This window comes from Cydia pomonella, chromosome 15 (assembly GCF_033807575.1).
Source record: "Cydia pomonella isolate Wapato2018A chromosome 15, ilCydPomo1, whole genome shotgun sequence".
Taxonomy (NCBI): Eukaryota; Metazoa; Arthropoda; class Insecta; order Lepidoptera; family Tortricidae; genus Cydia; species Cydia pomonella.
The window spans coordinates 9,600,996-9,622,259 of NC_084717.1; the positions used below are offsets into that span (position 1 = coordinate 9,600,996).

At 37.3% G+C, this 21,264-nt stretch overlaps 1 protein-coding gene and 1 long non-coding RNA gene across 2 annotated transcripts; one reads left to right on the top strand and one right to left on the bottom strand.

Moving 5' to 3' along the window:
* Positions 1-3,558: 3,558 nt before the first annotated feature.
* Positions 3,559-5,824, bottom strand: LOC133525740 (uncharacterized). The gene is made up of 2 exons (XR_009800625.1): positions 4,255-5,824; positions 3,559-3,885 (listed from the first exon to the last, which is right to left on the bottom strand). It is a non-coding gene; the product is annotated as an uncharacterized LOC133525740 (long non-coding RNA).
* A 101-nt stretch (positions 5,825-5,925) lies between these two features.
* LOC133525739 (proteasome subunit alpha type-3) lies at positions 5,926-15,677 on the top strand. The gene is made up of 5 exons (XM_061862098.1): positions 5,926-6,121; positions 6,353-6,559; positions 8,193-8,441; positions 10,151-10,263; positions 15,471-15,677. The coding sequence occupies exons 1-5, from the start codon at positions 6,101-6,103 to the stop codon at positions 15,646-15,648; spliced, it is 768 nt and encodes a 255-aa protein (XP_061718082.1). The 5' UTR covers positions 5,926-6,100; the 3' UTR covers positions 15,649-15,677.
* Positions 15,678-21,264: the final 5,587 nt, after the last annotated feature.

Genomic DNA, 21,264 nt, shown 5'->3' on the forward strand with positions numbered 1-21,264 from the left:
CCTAATACAACTAACAAACTGAAACTCGTTGTCACACCTTTACACATAAATTGTAATATTTTGCCGCATAAACATAGATACGTTGATATTGTAAACAATGGAAAGTAGATACAATTCGGAATTCAATTCAAAATACATGCAGCAAATTTAATCCACTTAGGGCTTAGGGCATTCTCAATTAGGGCTTGGACTTCGTTAAGTGTAATTAAATCCGTATGCCAAGGGACCCAATACAATGTTTGTGGGTACGAGATTACTTAGTAGATTTATTTGAGGTGCAAATAAATTAAACGATTTTATTGGTGAGCGCGTGGAGGGTTCTCCCAGGAGATCGATTGTCAGTGTTCAGCTTCCCATATAACTGGAAACCCGCAACATACGGATATATTAAGTAAAACTAACTCTTATAATATACTTTCTACTCGACTGTTATAAAGTGCTTGCTGGTTTAGTGAACTTTGTAACATGTTTTGTTACAGCAATCCAAGAAAAGCAGTTTCTTTAGAATGCAAGTAATGCAACAGCTACAATGAGAAGGGCATTTTTCCAAAGCAGAAATGCCCTATTCCGCTGATCCGCAGAAACTTGGCTACCATATCGAAAAACATCAAGTTTACCGCACCGCCGCCGCATTCTTATAAGGGAACGTAAGTCCATGAGGGTCGTACAATGCGGTTCATTCTGATCGAATGGCGTGTAGGTTATATCCTCATTCATATTCGCGCGTTCACCTAACATAAACTGCACACTCTTGGATCAATAGCAAAGCTCATTTTGTTTTATTCCACCACCCAAAGGGAACGCCCGAACCCTTTCAAGGGCTTTCTGTTTACCCACTTTCACTAGATAGTGTACCTATAAAGACGAAGAACGTGCGCAATTATAGTGTTTCAAACAAGTACAAACAAATGGGAATCGATCTACAAAGAAAGGTTTTATTGCTATAATTTAAACTACTTAGAAATAATGGTAACGATTGTTTGTCCTCAAATAGCCGCAGTTTTCTGAAAACCTCGCGAATTTAAGTAGCTACTTTGAATGAAAATGTATCTAGAAGAGATTCCGAGGATTTACTTCAGTGGTTTCGGAAAAGACCTGTCTTAGGTGGGCCATTCTACTTTCGAACAGCCACTTTGCAGCAACAAACAAGTTTAAAGCGTTACCGTAAACACGTTTCTACGAGATAAGTTACTGAGGTTAAGTTTATTTAATTAAACCAACCATAAGTGGATAGTTATATTAAGCAAGCAAATGTCAATTTAATAACCGATATTCAAAACCAAAACAAACAGAAAATCACACCGATAATGGGCTATTACATAATGGACATATACAGAGGAGGATTACTTTACCTTTTAAAAAAGTCACATTTTAGTTTTCAGACAAAATAACTCAACTCAATATGGGAATCATATCATGTACTTGACACTAAAATGTCTGAAAAAGAAAAATGGTTCTGTACTTTCGCAGGAAAATTGATAACAGTAGAATAAAAAAAGTCCTCCGGCTTTTCGGCGCTGTCTATAAACACGTAACATAGGCCCTTTGAGACCGATACATAAAACAGGGCTTTAGCCTGTAGGCTAAATGAAAATGGGTCAACGAAAGAGCTAGGTTTATCCTATGATAATGGAGATAAATGTAAGGAATTGTAACATTCTTTTGTCCACTCCGTCCCGGATATCCCTATAACTGAACTTCTGCCTACAGATATTGGTGGTTACCAACCCGAGTGTTCATTAGACATGATCTAATTATAAGTTGTTCTTAAAACTATTAATGAACTATTTTTATCTAAATGACCCGTTTAGGAGACGGCTCCATGGCATCAACTATAATGACAAAAATGTCACTGAATTACGTTCATCAGCTTCTTTTCTTGCGCCTTCTGCACTCGCTGACACGTTTTAGAATAACATGCCCCATTCAAAATACTTATTACTTCTCCCTAAGACTGGCGACTGGTTTGCGACTCGGGGTTTCGGTATATACGCCACATATATGCTCTTGTGGCACGGACGTGGACCGACTGGGACACCATGGATTATCTTGTCAAAAAAGTGCAGGTCGTTTTTCAAGACATGCGTCGCTTAATGACATAATCCGTCGATCTCTTGCCACCATCAATGTGCCTGCTCTTCTTGAGACGACTGGCATTATCAGGGATGATGGGAATAGGCCTGATGGGGTGTCCTTGGTTCCTTGGAGCTTGGGACGGATGTTAGTGTGGGATGCTACCTGCGTGTGTCTCTACACTGTGTGTCTACACTGGCACCGTCCCACCTCCAATGGACTAAGGTAAAAGCGGGCGCAGCGCGGAAAGCGCCGTAATTTTGAAACGTAATAAATATAAGAGCCTCGGTAAAGAGTACCATTTTGTACCATTTGGCGTTGAAACTCTAGGTCCATGGGGTCCCAGTGCGCACAAGTTTTTTGGAGAAATCGCGAAACGTCTGGTTGACGTAACTGGTGACCGAAGAGCTGGCGGCTTCCTCGCACAACGTATCAGTATTGCGATACAACGAGGAAATGCCGCCAGCATCCTTGGTACAATGCCTCAAGGGCCTATTTTAGATATAAGCTAGTTATAGTAATCATCTGTATATATCCATTATGTATATTGTTATTGTAAATAAATACTGTTATAATAAAATACTTATTTTTTTAGTTAGCCTAATTTAGTGTCCCACTGCTGGGCAAAGGCCTTCCGTCCTTTCTTCCATTCGCCAATCCGGATAAAATGCGTTCAAGTTGTCGCGCCATCTCCTTTTCGGTCATACTTCATTAAAATTAAAAATCTCAAAACAAGCAGCAAGCTGCCGCTTAAGCTTTCATAAAAGTTTTACAGTGGTGAAACCACCCGAAATTTCCATGTGAGGCCGAGATCTCAAGCCATTCACTTTAGCACAGAAAATATGCTAGCACAGGAAAGTGACTTCAAGTAACTAGATGCAATGTGATTGAACGGAACCTGGTCCGTGATGAGTATTTAAAAGACGTGTATGGAGCAGTATGGAGATATCTCTAAACGACATCCCTATCGCTAGGGGTATGAATAAAACTCGCCTAAGGCAGTGCAGTATATAAATGACAAAAGTCACTGTCGACACTAACATCAGAATGATATCTGAATGACGTCATTTAGTTCTCGTCGGATCCCTTTCTTTCGCATCATTATTGAAAGTCATAATGTAATGATAGTCATATTATCATTACTCATAACTTTGAAACCGTTAACTGTTCAGGAATTTCCTTAGGTTATCCTATAAAAAGGTTAGGTTAGGTTTGTTTTATGGCAATTCTGAAAAGTTACACGTTTCTGAGAAAAACCAAATTATGGCTAACGAAAATGTGGACAAACAATACATTATAACTTAAGACTTTATGGGAAACAATAGAGACCCAGTTCTCGTGCGTCTCGCTCGCGCCAACACATATACGGGAGGATGTTGTTCTGATTGATAACAATATTCAGACATGTTGCCATTGCCAGCTAGTGTCTACAATATTTTACGACTGCCCAGAGAACTTAGTCTAGAAATACCGAGAATCCACAAAAATAAATTAAGTAAATGTAATTAAATAAACGCTTACAACGCTGCAAGTTAAAAGTCTGTACTGACACCGTCTGTGAACCACATGGATTCGCGATAATAAAAGTTCTCGTAGGTTTTTCGGCGTTTATGACGGCGGCGGCATAAATGTGTAAACAGCGTTTCGGCCGTAAATTCTTTTGACATGGTAATCTGTTAGGCAGGTTGTTGTCCAATGGTGATTTACACTGCTAGGGGTTTTTGAACGTACGGTTACAGAAATCGTTTTAGGGTGGCGCAACGTGTAAAAACTCTGCTTTTTGAGATCGTTTGAGTTGAACTTGCTGAAAACCTGCCAACGAGATGAAAGTTGAGTACAAAAAGAGTTAGTAAGTAAGGTATATGTAGGTACAGCTATAAATATGTATGAGAAGAAGTACCGAAAAAAAGGTGATGGACTGTCTGAGATAAAACGAAAAGTAATATGATTCTCATTAGATAAGTATTTCATTTTTTGTTTAGGCCAACAATATATATTACTATCTATCTAAGAACACGTGACTAATTTTTCTGTAAGGAAAGGTAAACCACAATGGAAGAGCCTCTAACCCTGACGCTGTATCTACTTATATAATTTAACATGACTGACAAGCTGACAAGTAGATATTTATTACAAATACTAGAAATATAATAGGTAATACTTTGTGTAACAGATACTTACATAATAAGGTTAGGGTTCTTCAAATCCAAGGGCCGAAGTTACAAAGCGAAACGAGGCGAAGTCCAGTTTTGTAATTACAGGTCCAAGAATTTTAAGACCTAGGTAGTTAATCTAGTTATACCGTTGCATAAAATAGCAAACACTCACATAAGACAGCAGCAAACACCTAATAGGTATGAATTATGATAAATAAAATCGAATTACTAAATTTATATACCCAATAAGACAGATAAACACATCATTCTTTTGTTTTTTTTTGCGGATAACTTTTTAAATAGGTCAATTTTTTAAATTGCATAGAGAATAGGCAATGAGCCTGTTCTCAATTGCAAAAAAGTTGCTGCGTTCAAGAAACCTAAATGACAAAATAGAAATTATGTTGGCCCAGGACCCCCCCGGACCGTCTCATTTCACACATAAATACATTAAGACCAAGATAACTCTGCAGCATGTTGATAGCACAGGTTGTGCATGTGCAAGTGTTATTGGAAACGACAAACTTCTACACAATGATGAACTAAATAACACTTCCACAATCTGTGCTATCAAAACAAAACCACTGCAAAGCTATCTTGTTTTAACTTTACTGACTAAAGGAAAGGAAAAGGAAAAAATGGAAAAAGTTACGCTCCCGGCAGGACTTGAACCCGCAACTTCCGCAATCCGTGCGTTGCTCTTAACCAATTTAGGTACGGAAGCCTACCAATACCTTGCAAATCTTTCCATTCCTTCCTTTATGTATACTAATTAGTAATTATATAAATTTAGTGTAATTGTGTGCATGTATAAATCTGCATATTAATATTCTTGTGACCTGTTTTTTTTTAAATTGGATATTTCTGTACTTTGACATTAGTTACGCTGTATAACATTTGTCTTATATTGTTATGCGTAGTGTTATATAATTTCAAACACAATCTTGTAATTAAAATTTTTATTGTTACTTAGAGGAAAGTGCAATTAAAAAAATGTACAAGTACTATTTAATATTACCTAAGTATAGGCCGTGTTGTAGGTTTCTAATATAAGTAATAAAAGTAAGCAAAGTGTGATATTATGAACTACTTTTTATTTTGCTACACTTTTTCCAGGGTCAATATATGTAACATATTTTGGTATGCAAATAAAGATCTCTATCTCTCTAAATAAATAAATTAAATTGAATTAAAAAAAAATGGTGTTTGCAACCATAGATTATTATATTATGATATTACTGTAAACCAACTTTCCATTTGCTTTCCATAAAATAACCACAAGATAAAGAGTTGAATTTAGCGCCATCTGTGAATGTGGCATCAAAATTTTTAATACTTGTGAATACGTTAGTACTGCAACATGTTAGAGCGCAGTAAGAGATGTCGGTTTTATTAATTAAGATTTTTTACCCTTCAGTTTACCGTATCCAAAAAGAATTTGAAATAGAGGTGAATTGTCACAGAAAACTGTAGCCACAGTCAATTTACTGCCATTTGTCGACACAGTTTTCTTTGACCATACACCTCTATTTCAAATTCTCTTTGCCGTATCGAAAAGATTTATTTCATTTTTTATTTTACTTAGAGTACATGACGCTGTGTTTTTTATTAATTCTAATAATTTGGACATCCAAAAAATACTTTAAGGAACCGTAGGAACGGAACGTAATTCTGTTTTATTATGGCATGACGCGAACAATGAAAACTGACTGATTTTTGACAGCAGGAGTTGCTTGTCATCGCCGCCGAAGCCGAATATAATTTTAATTATTTGCAATATTTTACTTTATAAGTCGGCAATATTTTAACTGTAATAATTTTTCACCTTTAAACATAGTCCTTTACAACGCAAGTTCAGAACGTGATCAACAATGAGTTCTATTGGCACTGGAGTAAGTTTACCTTTAGGTTATAACGTAAATTTAAAAACCTACTCAAGAGTCTGAAAACCACAACCTTTACGAAATTGAATACCATTTTCAAGTTTATTTCATATTTATGTGTAAGTACACACACTTATTACGGTATAACAAAAGTTTTTATGCCGTAATAAGTGTATTTGTATCTTACAAATTGTGCTTATTCATGTTGTACATATACTAAAACTTGATTCATAATTACAGTATGATCTGTCTGCCTCGCAATTCTCGCCGGACGGCAGAGTATTTCAAGTAGAATACGCAGGGAAAGCCGTAGAAAACTCTGGTACAGTGATCGGTCTCAGAGGAAAGGACGGAGTAGTGTTTGCGGTTGAAAAGCTAGTTACTTCAAAGTTGTATGAACCGGGCGCGAACAAAAGGATCTTCCATGCTGATCAACATGTGGGCATTGTAAGTATTTTGACTTTTTAAAAACAAAAAAAGAGTATTCTGCCTTTCGGGTGCTGACATACAATGATAGAGTATCCTAGTCTTGTGTCTAGTGTTGTGTTCCTGTTGATGAGTAAGGTTGCCAAAGCTCAACGAGAGTTCGGGGTGTTAGGGTCGACAACGCGCATGTAACACGTCTAGAGTTAGATCCATAGGCTACTGTGACCACTTACCTTCAGGCGAGCCGGGACCGGGCAGACTAGTGCGAGTCGGACTCACCCACTGAGGGTTGTGTACTTATTAGTATTTGTTATAGCGGCAACAGAAATACATCATCTATAAAAATTTCAACTATCTAACTATCACGGTTCATGAGATATAGCCTGGTGAGAGACACACGGACAGACAGACGGATGGATGGACAGCGGAGTCTTAGTAATAGGGTCCCGTTTTACCCTTTGGGTTCTGAACCCTAAAAAATATGACCACTTGTGCCAGCTTATATGGAGTTTCGGTATTTAACAAAACAAATATAGGAAATAAAATAAGCACTCTTTCTTTTCTTATTTAAAACCAACAACAATTTACATTTCATAGTATTTGTAAGTTTAGAAAAGTAGATAAGGTTGTGGCTGCCAAAATACAAATTTGGTAAATAGGATAAACCATTTACATACACTTAGAAATTTATATTCATTTTGCTCTTGGGGCAGAAAGAGTTTAACTTTGCTAGGAGCATATGGCCATCCAAAGATCAGATTTCTCTGAAAGTTTGTCTAAGCTAGGGTGAATATTGGAAATTCTTATAATATTTCTGAGAGTTTAATAGAGGTCCGACCACTTATGTAACTACAGAAAAGGGAGCACAGTTAAAAAAGTTGCCTTTCGGTAATTAATAACTGCACATATTTTTAGCTTTAATTTTACTGCCTCCAGATTTAAGTTGAGGTTTCCATAAAATTGATGTACATCATGAAAAAGAATTTATCTTTTTATTACTTTTTTTTTTCAATTTATTGGCTTTGAACCTTTACCATGCTATTCAAGCCTACATTGGTATATATTTTCAGCTAAAGTTGCAGACAGAGAGAGAGTTGAGACAGAGACAATACATAGACACACACCTTACAAAGTGTAACAATTAAATTAAATAAGCCTTTAATCCACATATGAATCACTTGTATATAAATACAAATATTAAGTTGTGTTGTGTTTGATTATAAAATGTTTCTAAGTGTGGTGTGCTTGTCAGTATATGTCTCAACTCTTTCCAGTGCTGTCTGTTCAAAGCATCTCTGGTCCAGCGGGGTCCTAGAGTAAACTGCATGACATCTTCCTATCTGGTTATTTGTTGTCCTTTTTTGCGCTTTCGGCCGAGTGGGTACTAGTAGGCTACTTGCTTGCTCCATTTTTCTTTGTTGTCATGCAAGTGTATTGTAACAATATATTTATATCAAAATTTTGAAATGGATCTGGAGGCAGAAAATGAATTCGAATTTATTATATTAAGTTCATTGGCTAATGCCAAGTTACATAACTTCTTATAACTGTACCCGAAGGATAACTAATACTTTTTCCTCCATACATGAGTGGCCCACCCTAGTGCATATGGCACTTTGATTGATACTGACACCTTATTCATTACACATTTCAGGCTGTGGCAGGCCTCATCTCTGATGCCAGACAAATTGTGGAGACTGCTCGCAGTGAAGCCTCCAGCTATAGGAACCAGTATGGGATTCCAGTGCCTCTCAAGTACTTGAACGAGCGAGTGTCTATGTACATGCACGCATACACACTGTACAGCGCTGTTCGCCCGTATGGATGCTCCATTGTGATGGGAACCTGGTCTGAACATAACGGGCCTGAGATGTACATGCTTGATCCTAGTGGAGTGTCTTTTGTAAGTACAAACATTTTATATTATTTACTAAAGACTCAGTAAATAATCAGAATCTGGATGTATTAAGGGTAAACTAACTAAACTAAATAACTATTTTGGCTCAGTGATCCAAAAAGAATTTTCAACATCGAGAGTGTGCCACCTGTCCCGAACGTGCGCAACTTCCTGCCAATTACTATCTTAATCAAGTTAGTTATTAAGGGTGAATCAACTTCTTTTTCACTGGTTGCCATGGTTATAGTCTCCTGGGTCAACTATGGTTTTATCACTTTCCGTGCCTAGCATTCCATTTCCAATACCAAATGAACTCACCTATTGTTGTCTTGGCAGTGAGTGTGTGAAGGAATTTAACTTAAAATCACTAATTTTTGAGGTTGTTATTTAAACATAGAAAAAACAAAAATAATGCAATTTAACACATTCACTGCCGGGAACCCACCTGGTGGGCGCTCGTGAACTTTGTTCAGATACCGGACAACCCGCTGGGCGAGTTGTTTTGTACGCAGCTATAGACCACCGGTTTCTGGGGTAGTGCGCCGTTTTTTGTCTGGCAGTGAATGTGTTAAACCTCACCAAAAACGCAGCTTAGCCATTAACTATAAATATAACAATCAAGCCTTGAATTGCGTAAATTCTTCCAATCTGCTGGGCCTTGAAATAGTAACGTAAACTGGAAACTCCATATCCAAAAAATGACATCAAAATTATCTATATTTACATATGCTCTAAGGGAAGTAAAAAAATATGCAGATGTAAAAACCGCCTTATGCACCTACTACGCTTTTGCTCACTCCTGGCTCCGATATGGTATAGTTATGTGGGGCAATAGCACCAACATACACAAGCTATTTATACTTCAAAGAAATGAATAAGAATACTTACCATCATAAAACAAACAGAAAGTTGCAGATCTCATTCCCGTAAACTCGACATACTGACATTGACCTCCTTATATGTACATACTGGAGATATGTAAATTCAAAAGAAAATATAATCAACTCTTTCCATTACCAAAAAATCCCACAACCTCACATTTACGCCCAAGAAATACAAGTCCCGTTCCGTTTTCAAATTTAAATATCCATAGCTCCAGTCCATATATAATGTGCATTAACATTTGCAATAAACTTCCAATAGATATTAAAAATGAAAAAATAGATAATATATTCAACAAAAAACTTACAAAGTATTTAATACATAATATTTTTTATAACTTGCAAGAGTTTTTTGAAAGTTAAATTACTGGTGATAAACAAATTACAAGATCTCATAGGTATATGTAAAATTACTATATTTATATTTAGATTAAGAATATGTTAAGTATTATTATTAGTTACTTAAATGAATAATTTTAAATTTGCAGTGCCCTTACAGGGTTCATAGCTGTTCGATATCCAAATGTAACATCTAATGTACTTACCTATGAAAGCAATAAATGATTACTGATAGCTCTCTCTTCTTATTTAATTTAGCTTTAACAATAATGTATTCTGTTAAAATGAGAACCGCACCATTTCGATACTTCTCTGAGATTCCCATGTGACAGGCTGAGCCTAGTGTGGGGATCAATGTCCTGCTGCTCTTGTAATGCCAAATTCTTGAAATAAATATATTATTCTATTCTATTCTTTCCATAACAAGCTATTTATCAAACATGTTAGTAGAATGTAGCACAACGGTTTTTATGTCAAATTTTTTTTTTGTTCTAGTCATACTTTGGGTGTGCAGTGGGAAAAGCGAAGCAGGCGGCAAAAACTGAAATTGAAAAGCTCAAGTTAGCGGATTTGACAGTTAAAGAACTTGTTAAAGAAGCAGCTAGGATGTAAGTATATTTCAATCTACTTTGATTGATTTGATGTGGAAAAGAAGGAATGGTAATATTTAACCCTTTGAACGCCACGCCTATCGTGAGCGGCGCGTCATCGTGATAAAGGTCGATATTGGGCTGTGGTCGCACCCGTAAGTCGACGTCTTAGGCGGTCAAAGGGTTCAGGTATTTCTTTAGTCAAATATATTTACATAGTTAATATTTGGGAAGTTTGTTCCCATACTGTATGATCTTGCATGCAGTAAGATACAATATCTACTACAATACTAATCTAATGTACTTCATTGCAGTAGAAAAAATAATCAAGTGTACATAGGATGACTAATAGTACGGTCGCCAAATCTCAAAAGCCCTCTAGAAACACGATTTAATTGACTCGGCTCGGCCTTACCCACAACCGGTATCAATGTGTTCGGACAGTTCTCCTGATCACCGTACATGCGGTAGTAAAGCGGAAAAATGGTGGAGGGGATAGTAATGACGTCACAAAGATGGCGGCCGGACCTATTCTTTTTGGCGGTGTATCTCGAAAACCACTTAACCGATTTTAATCATCGAGGTGTCAAATAATAGCTTATATTATGGAGATTATTTCCTTTTCTACAAACATTTACGTGAAACCTATAGGAAAAAAAATAATCACAAAAAACAGTTTTTTTATAAAATTATTATTTTTTATTTTGTAAAAATCTCCGTAAATATTAGCATTTCGCAAATTTTGTTTAATATAAAACATATTGCTTCATTATCAAGGAATATAATGAGCCTTAAAACATACAGATCGAGTAATAAACAATGAAGCTACACTCATTTATTTGCGCATGGGTAACGATAACTGGCTTTTACCGGTCGAAACTGTGGTGACTGTTACGATACGTATTGAATGGAATTTATAGAGTATCGGTTTTAATTACTGAAATTATAATGACAATTATAAAAACCAGACACAATAATGTTACCTTACTTCGACGTTTAGTCTCTTTTTTCGTCTTAATCATAGGTAGGTACATATTTCTTTTTACTTAAAAATTTTATACAGGGTGAACTTTTAACCACTAGTCATACTCTGCGCAGCGACTTTATAGGTCATACTGAACAACTTTTACTATTAGTAGTCCCCAAGCCGCTCCGAGGCCAGATTTAATTGACTCAGCTCGGCCTTACCCACAACCGGTATCAATGTGTTCGGGCGTTTCTCCTGATCACCGTACATGCGGTAGTAAAGCGGAAAAATGGTGGGAGGGGATAGTAATGACGTCACAAAGATGGCGTCCGGACCTATTCTTTTTGGCGGTGTATCTCGAAAACCACTTAACCGATTGTATTCATCGAGGTGTCAACTAATAGCTTATATTATGGAGATTATTTCCTTTTTCCAAACATTTACGTGAAACCTATAGGAAAATAATAATCACAAAAAACATTTTTTTTTATACATTTGGTTGGTAGGTTTGTCTTATGTTTTAAAGCAGTAAAATCTTTCAAGTCGAAACACAGTATAAATATACATTTTGTTCTCTAATCTAAAAGTATGATGTTCATTGTTTAAGACTGATTAGTGATTACTGAATTAAATAACATGCTATTTGTTATTTTTGTTTTATTTTTTAAATCAGGTATTAATTTATTCACTATGTATCACTATACAGGCAAAATGTGTATCATAGTTGGTCTGTAAGTACTTACTACTTGTGTCGAATATAGGTATAAGATGAAATTTTAACCACCAGCCATACTCTGCGCAGTGACTTAACAGGTCATACTGAACAACTTTTATTATGGGACCAATGCCGAATCACGCAAGAAAATTTGGATCTGGAATGACACCCACTGGCTGTGCCCTACCACACAAAGCGAGATGACATTCACAATGCCCATACCTCTCTTTTGGACGTAGTTTAAGGACGTACCCGGGTCCATGACGCATGCTCGCCACACCGCTGCTTAAAATAAGCTGACGCACCGTAAATTGAACTGCGTAAAAATCGCAAAAAATATTACACGGAGATCTTATGGCAGACACCGTACCGGTGACGTAAAAGACGCAACTGTTTTGCGAACAAAAAAGATTCGCGTGAAGCACGTCACTGCGATTCCGTACCGTCACCGTTTTTTAAACAGCGTTGTGGGGAGCATGCGTCAAAAACGGTACGCATACGACGCGTCACTGCGATTCCGTATCGTGACCGTTTTTTAAGCTGCGGTCTGGTCGCACCTTGTATTGTATTGTATTGTATTGTATTCGGGCGATTTTTCCGCAACTCGACGACTTGCGCCTATTTTGCGTGATATGTTGGGGGTGGGCTAGTCCTGCCAGCCCAGCTCCTCGAGGAATCCTATCAAACCTTTGATGTTGAGTAGGACCTCGGGGAGGTCTCTCGGAGATCCGAGATGTTTAGCCCTGTATGGAGTCACTCCGCTGCATTCCAGCACCACGTGAGAGGCTGTTTCTTCTGTCTCCATGCAACCTCGGCACAGGGGACTGTCTGTGACACCTGTTGTGAAAAGATGTTTGTTAAATAGTCCATGACCTGTTATGACACTGGTTACCATACTCAGTCGGACCTTCCCTAGTTGCAGGAGCGCCCTTGTGAGTTTTCCGTTGATGCCAGGCATGGCTTCTTTTGCCTGTCTGCATCCAGTCTGGTTCAGCCAGTGTTCTGTGTGTAGTTTCCCTGTACGTGCCAGCAGCATTGAGCGTACCTTGCTAAATGGTATCGGAAGAATCGGTTCCGGACCAATCGCCCCCGCATTCGATCCTTGCCTGGCAAGCTCGTCCGCAGCATCGTTACCTCGGGATCCACTGTGTCCCTTAATCCATTGTAGGGTGATCTTGTTATTATGGCATACCTCCATTAGTCGTTCGTGGCATTCGTGTATAAGTTTGGATGTAACTATATGGCTATTTAGAGCCATTAAGACTGCTCTACTGTCGGAGAGTATGCGGATGGAGGATCCTACTACCTTCCTTGCAGTGATGGCAGCCGCCGCGTTTATGATGCCCATGCACTCAGCTTGGAATACCGAGTTATGGGCTCCTAGCGGAGTGGTGATCGACATGTTCAGGTCTTCTGAGAAGGTTCCAGAGCCCGATCCGCTGTCTGTTTTGGACCCATCAGTGAAGATTCTCAGCTCCCGGGGATTGAGTCCTTCATGATTGTCGTCCTCATATAACTGTATTTTGTACCTTTTATCGAAGATAGCTTGTTTGTGAATCCGGTCCGTGCCTGACCTAAGCACTGGAAATTCGTCATACACCTTTTCCAGGCATTTTGTGTGAAGAGCTCCTGTGATGTTAGACCATATCTTGAGGGTTCGCAACCTTACCGCTGAGAGACTGGCCTCTTGCTGTATGTGTAGGTGCAGCGGTGGAAGGTTTAGCATGACCTCCATGGCTGCAGTCGGGGTAGACCTCGTGCAGCCAGTGGTGGCCGCGCATGCGAGCCTTTGAAGTCTTTGTAGTTTGTCTCGTACGTTGCCTAGGTTTGTTCTTGGCCACCAAACCAGAGCACCGTAACAGAGTAAGGGGCGGATTATCGTCTTATAGAGCCAGAGAGTAATTTTCGGGTTGAGTCCCCACCTCTTACCAATCATCCTTCTGCACTGCCAGAAGACAACTCCCGCCTTGTCTATCCGTTTGTTGATGTGGTTGTTCCAATTGAGTTTATTGTCGAGAGTTAGTCCTAAGTACTTAACTTCATCGGACAGCTGTAGCTCAGTTTGGAAAAGTGTTGGTCTGGTAAAGTTGGTCGCACCTTTATATGGGACAGTCAAAATTTTTTTCGCGATTTCGGAATTGGTCCCATAGTAAAAGTTGTTAAGTATGACCTATAAAGTCGCTGCGCAGAGTATGACTGGTGGTTAAAAGTTCACCCTGTATAAAAATTTTAAGTAAAAAGAAATATGTACCTACCTATGATTAAGACGAAAAAAGAGACTAAACGTCGAAGTAAGGTAACATTATTGTGTCTGGTTTTTATAATTTTAATTATAATTTCAGTAATTAAAACCGATACTCTATAAATTCCATTCAATACGTATCGTAACAGTCACCACAGTTTCGACCGGTAAAAGCCAGTTATCGTTACCCATGCGCAAATAAATGAGTGTAGCTTCATTGTTTATTACTCGATCTGTATGTTTTAAGGCTCATTATATTCCTTGATAATGAAGCAATATGTTTTATATCAAACAAAATTTGCGAAATGCTAATATTTACGGAGATTTTTACAAAATAAAAAATAATAATTTTATAAAAAAACTGTTTTTTGTGATTATTTTTTTTCCTATAGGTTTCACGTAAATGTTTGTAGGAAAGGAAATAATCTCCATAATATAAGCTATTAGTTGACACCTCGATGAATACAATGGGTTAAGTGGTTTTCGAGATACACCGCCAAAAAGAATAGGTCCGGCCGCCATCTTTGTGACGTCATTACTATCCCCTCCACCATTTTTCCGCTTTACTACCGCATGTACGGTGATCAGGAGAACTGTCCGAACACATTGATACCGGTTGTGGGTAAGGCCGAGCTGAGTCAATTAAATCTGGCCTCGGAGCGGCTTGGCGACCGTACTATAAGAGTCTATTAAGTATTTTAACCAATTATAATAATATATATATTATTGTTCTACAGTTCTGCCTTGAGAGAAAATCAATCATATCGCCTTACATTTTAACTCTACAAGTTTAGTAGTGTCCAACCGATACCGGATTTTTTTGGCGAAATTGGAGGTTCGGTTATGCTCTAGTTTCGGCCGAAACCGAACCTTCGGCCTAAACATGATTTTAATGCCAAAACCCAAACTTCGGTCGACTATTTAAAATTAAAACGGTTTCGACGCGGTCGAAAAGGTTGGCGGTGTTTTGGCCGAAACCGAAACTTTGGCCGAAACAAGATTTTTATGCCAAAACCCAAACTTGGGTCGACTATTTAAAATTAAAACAGTTTCGGCGCGGTCGAAAAGTTTGGCGGTGTTTTGGCCGAAACCGAACTTTCGGCCGAAACATGTTTTTTATGCCAAAACCTGCCGGACCCGTAACTGTAAGTGTTGCATTGCATTGTACTGTAATGCAAACATTGTCAGTTTTGATTCACATCTGGGAATCTACAACCAACGTAACTCAACGCTTCGGAAATGAGTAAACATCAATGTCTCTTAGAATGTTTTTTTTACTAACTGAAAACCACTCTTTCCAGCATCTACCTCGTCCACGACGAGCTAAAAGACAAGCAGTTCGAGCTGGAGCTCTCATGGGTCAGCAAGGACACGAAGGGCAAACACGAATTGGTCCCTCGTGACATCGCCGCGGAGGCTGAGAACACCGCGAAGCAGGCGCTGGCCGATATTGAGGACTCGGATGAGGGAGACATGTAACGCGGTTAGATTATACGTTTTTAATACTACCCTTGTTTTTATTTTGCAACTTAAGCCTTCTAACTGGACGATCGCTTCTCCATATCAACGTAGTGCCCGTTTTCCTCCCTGGGTATTGACATTACGGAAAATATTTTTACACCTTCATATGAATTTTTCGATTTTTTGATTATTATAAGAGTTAGAGCTAAAAATAAATTCCATACAATTTTTTAAAAGTTCCTAACTCTTAATATAATTAACAAAATCGAACGAAAGGGCATAGCTGTAGAGTCAGACCAAGCTAACTCTGCAGCGATTTTAATAGCACAGACTCTGCAAGTGTTATTTCAAACGTTAGAATTTCAAGGAAGTTTGGCGTTTAAAATAACAGTTTTTGAAGTGAAAACTTCTACTCGCAACAGGTCACGTGACCGACAGATTCGGCAGACTGAAAATTCGTTAGATGGACACGTGACCTGATCGAAAAACTGTTACAATGTCATTGAAGCCAGTAGACCGCCGGCGCCGCGTAGGAGAGGAAGTATCCCCCTCTCTTTCTACCGCGCGGCGAAAATGTATGCATAAATGATAGTACTTTTATACTGATAATTAAAGCAATTCGTGCAAAATTATTCCCTAACCATTCCAAAATATCAGAAATCAACAACGTTAATATTCAAGTTTTCACTTCTGCCGGCTGCCGGGGTGCAATCCGTTGTTTTTTATTTATTTTTTTATTCAGGTGATTACAAAAACTGTATCTAAGCTTATTTACTAAGTATCCACCACCAGTAAGGTTTGTCTCGATACTCCAAGTTTCAGTTTGCGAATCAAAATCGCTGCAGAGTTAGCTCGGTCTGATTCTATATCTACATCTAATTGTGTAAAAATAGTTTTTCTTTAATGTTAATATCCAGATAGAATAATGGGGACTACGTTCGACCGTTGGTATGGAGAAGCTGGGAGAAGCGGTCAAGTGACGTCGTCCCCTTTCGTCAACTAGTCTGACCAGTTTACTCGGTACGCCCAATTGAGGCATGCTGGAGAGTATTTGTTCGACAGTGTAAACCGCGAACTTACTCGTAAGCTTTTCCAGTGTTTGTCGCAGGAGGTGGAGATTAAGGAGTACCGCAGGGAAAATGAGAAGATAGTACTTAAGTCTTAAGTGTCTGTCTCATAGATATAATATTCTTAAAGATGGAGTCTTAGCCAACTGTCACCCGTAGCCTCACACACAGCCACATTTTTATGTGCGATTCACAATGAGTAACCAATTGTGCCAATGTCGATATAGTTATATGGATAAACTCTCGGCAATTTTTACAATTTTAATTTTACTTAAATGAGATGTTCTATCACATAGGTTTTGGCTGATAAAATGTAGAGCAAAGGTTTTAATAAAGTAATGTATCCATGATAAGAAAGCTTGTCAAATCAAAACGTAATATAATTTGTCGTTGATTGAGTTTGTCGTTAGACGCGATGAGGCGGGTCACTATCAAATTTACCTTATCGCTAAAGGACAATAGGTATAGCTGAAATGTCTGGATTGTGTTAAGTATGTCTTTGTAACTACATAGACATGAATGCTAAATGCCTCTTTGGCAAAACGTCTGGATCTTAGAACGTAACAATTTAAAATGATCTAGCAGCAAAGCATCTTTATCTTCGAATCTCTTTATTTCATAATAGACACAAATGCTAAATGGTCCGGTAGCAACACGTTTGTATCTTAGAACGTCTTAATTACTAAACAGACATGAACGCTAAACAGTCAAGAAGCAAAAATCTGGATTGTATAATGTTTTTATTGCTAAATGGAATAACAGCCAAGCCACCCATTAGCAAAACGTCTGGATTTCAAATTAAGTGTGATGGGATAAACCAACGTTTTTAGGGGGTATGCGTTACTAACAAATAAAAATGTTAGAATATCCATATTAATATAAACGAGCAATTCTGGTACATATATATATATATATATTTCTGTGATCTCGGAAACGGCTCTAACGATTTCGCTGAAATTTGGTATATGGGGGTTTTTGGGGGTATACAATCGATTAATCGAACGCGTGTTTTCGAGTTTTCATGCGTTTTTCTTTCGACGCAGAATATGGTCGCTAATTTCGTGTTGCCGGCCACTGTCCGTCTGGTCCAGCAGGTTAAGACGCGGACGGCTAGAAACGAGTGTTACGGGTTCGAATCTCGCCTGGTGACTAACTTTTGTTTTTTTTTTAGATGTTCAAGTTTATATATATTTTTTTAATTATTAATTGTTTTAGACAAGTTTAATTTAGTAAAAAAATGTTTGAGATAACAATTTCTCATAAATATGTCTAACATTTACCTGAACTGATTACGTGAATAAGAGTTATGCTTTCGAGTTTTTATTTTATTGAGACTTATGAAAGAATAGTGCAAAACGAAAAATTTACCAAATACAAATTTTAAATACAGTTTCTAGGGTAGTTTTTGTGACACCATCTCTCGGATAATGACATAAAAACTAACTACTATGCCTCGCGCAATGCGTGTTGACCTAAATTGAACCATAGCTCACGAGCTATGTAATAAGAGAAATTGACAATAGATGGCGTTACTCTGTGACAAGTGCTGTAAGGTAGAGATTACGAATATCGAAAAAACAAACAAATTAACGCATTCACTGCCAGGGGGCGTGGCCTAGGAACAAACTTGTATGACGGTGAACGCATATATGCGTCGGTGGCAGTGAATGCGTTAATGTGGATAACATCACAAGTAAGTAGCTAAAGCACTTTTGTTATGGAAATCAGAAACAACGAAGGTAGCACAAATACCCAGACCTGAGACAATGTAGAAAAGCGACATCTTGAAAAACCTATTACTTACTCATTACTTATATTTTAATATTTGACCTTTCATTCTGGAAAAGGACGTAAATAAAATAAAAGTAAGGAAAGCCTTCGTGTGATCATATCAGTTTTTAGGATCACTGAAATCAAACACCTGACCTGATCTACACAGAAATCGATTGTAAATAATAATAATTGTCAGTTCACATTTTACTTTTTAAGTTTATGTGGTGTGGTGTGGTATACACCACCATATTACAATAAATAGTTATAACCGAGCAAAGCTCGGTCGCCCAGGTACTTATAACTTATAAGCCTGGCTTTAACTGTTACATATTTATTAATTATGACACCTTCCAGACGTTTTGCTACTAACTCAGTCTGTCTTCATGTCAATCAAATAATTTTACTTTCGACGAATTGGGAATTCTAATTATATAGACTATTTACATTTCATGACGTTTTGCTATTAACTCGTTCTGTGTTTATGTCAATTAACTAATTTCACTTTCGGTTCGGCTCATTAGATATTCTAATCATATGGACTACTCGTATTTCCAGACGTTTGGCTACTTACTCATCAGCTAAACTGTATTTTTGCTGACTGGGTATTCTACTTTCATGTCGTCGCAGCTGAATAGACTATATGTTGACTGGGTATGTAAATTTTATGTCATCTAGCTGTAATGGTCGTTTAACGATAAGGTCAATTTGATAGTGACCCGATCAGGCGACTGGATTGTGAAAAATTCATAAAATATTTACAATTGTTTATTTGTAAGAACTTCTTTATTAGAACATTATTTTATCACCAGCATTTATTCCCTCGAAAAGTCTGTACTTCAGCTAATACCCTTCAAACTTAGAGTTTAGAGCTTAGAGCTTAGACTTTTTAGTAACACTGATTTTTTGACTGCCATCTAACAAGTAGGTCTGGTAGACATTTTGGCAGCCCAATAATACCTGTGAGTTCCTGTAATTGGCTTGATGTTTTAATCAGGTTGTCTTATTGTAAGTTTAAAGCTGTTGGTTCTCCTTATCATAAATAAATAAATACCTACACATGAATTAATAAATATCTAAATAAAGATGTAAGATCCCGCTGTTGTTTTATGTAAGATTCAACCATGTTAAAAATATAAATAGGGTAGTGGCACCAAAAGATGACCGGCCCCTAAAAGATGAACATTTGGCCTTAAAATCGATATAATTAAATCGTGAATAATTTTACGCACCTGAGGGTATGTTTTCCTAACGCGGCAATACTTTGCCGAAGCTGACATTTAAACTCCCAGGCAATTGTGTTGTGCGTGTGGCTGAGAGCGGTCGTCAAATGCGCGGCCCACACCAATATCGCCGTTTGTATGGAGATCTTAATAAGATTAGCGCTTCAAAGTATAAGCCTATAATTGCGTAGAAAATTGAATTATGCATCTACTTACCTGATTTTACACAGAAAAAATTCTAGACTAATTCCTCTGCGTTTTCGTTATCAAGTATTGCATATTTTATCTTATTTTATTAAAATATTTGCAGTTCAAGTTATGGTTCCAATACTGTATGCTTAAGCCAATAGATGACCGGCGGTCAACTTTTGGGCAAGTGCTTGTTTTTTCAAATGCTTGTATAAAATCTAATAGAAAAGGTAGACGCGTAATTTATGTTTTAAATTCATTGCTAGCTAGTCCTTGATTTTTGACCCAGTTATTACAAGGTTTATTTTAGTATGGGCTGTTCAACTAAAAATCTTATCCCTAAAAGATGAACTATGATAATTTACTAGTTCATCTTTTGGGCTCAATTCCAATACATGAATTTCGCATTAATTTTGATAGTTCATTTCTTCAATACCGTGTCCAAAACTTGAACCAAGTAATTTGTTCGTTCATGTTTTGGGTAGCATTTTCAACACTGAACAAGTTTAATTGTAAAAATAGTGAATTTTACATCTTTAATCGGTAGTTTAATTACTTTTTTATATTATTTACAAATACAAATTTAAAAAGTGTAGAAAAACGTTTAAATTTATTTGAGGAACATATTTTCTTCTTGGAGCAAAATTCCACCTAGGGCATTTCTTTTTCTAAGGAGCTAAGTTGTTAATTTCGAAAAATTTTAATATTGTGAAAAAATATTAATTGAGCTCGGATGAGCTATGGTAAGTGGCTAAATATCCATCAGGTATGAGACCTTTTTTCTTGTGGCACAAATGGTCCTCTCTCTGGCACAAAGACTTTAAACTGAGATTTTATAGGCCACTTTTTTCGCTACCGATTATAATTGCTCAGTGATCAGAATTTAACAGAAGGAGCAATTTTAACAGAACTTATGGGCTGACTAAGTATACAGAAATATAGGTAGGTTTAGTCTGGTCAGCTAAGTATGATATCAATTATTAAAATAAAATTGACTACTAGAAAAGTTAAAATGTGACCAATGACATTGAGAGCCTTATATATTATACAAACCTTAATTCACTGTCAACCTTGTCTACTGCTGTATTTTAATATATTACAAAATCATTGGCGCAGTTGGCAGAACTACTGCAGAGTAAGTAAAAGTCGCCAAAACTATGCCAGTCATTGGTTTATATAATCTTTTAAAATAATTCAATAAAATCGCGGAAATTCAACGAAAGTGGAAATTCCTTGAGGGCGCAATTAAATATATTCAGTTTATTTTCCATGGGTGCTACTTCGGTTTTTCTTCATCAATAATTCTACAAAGATTTTATTCATCGTTAAGGGGAATATATTTGTAGTTAATTTTACATTTTATTATGTTTGAGGTAGTACCTAAC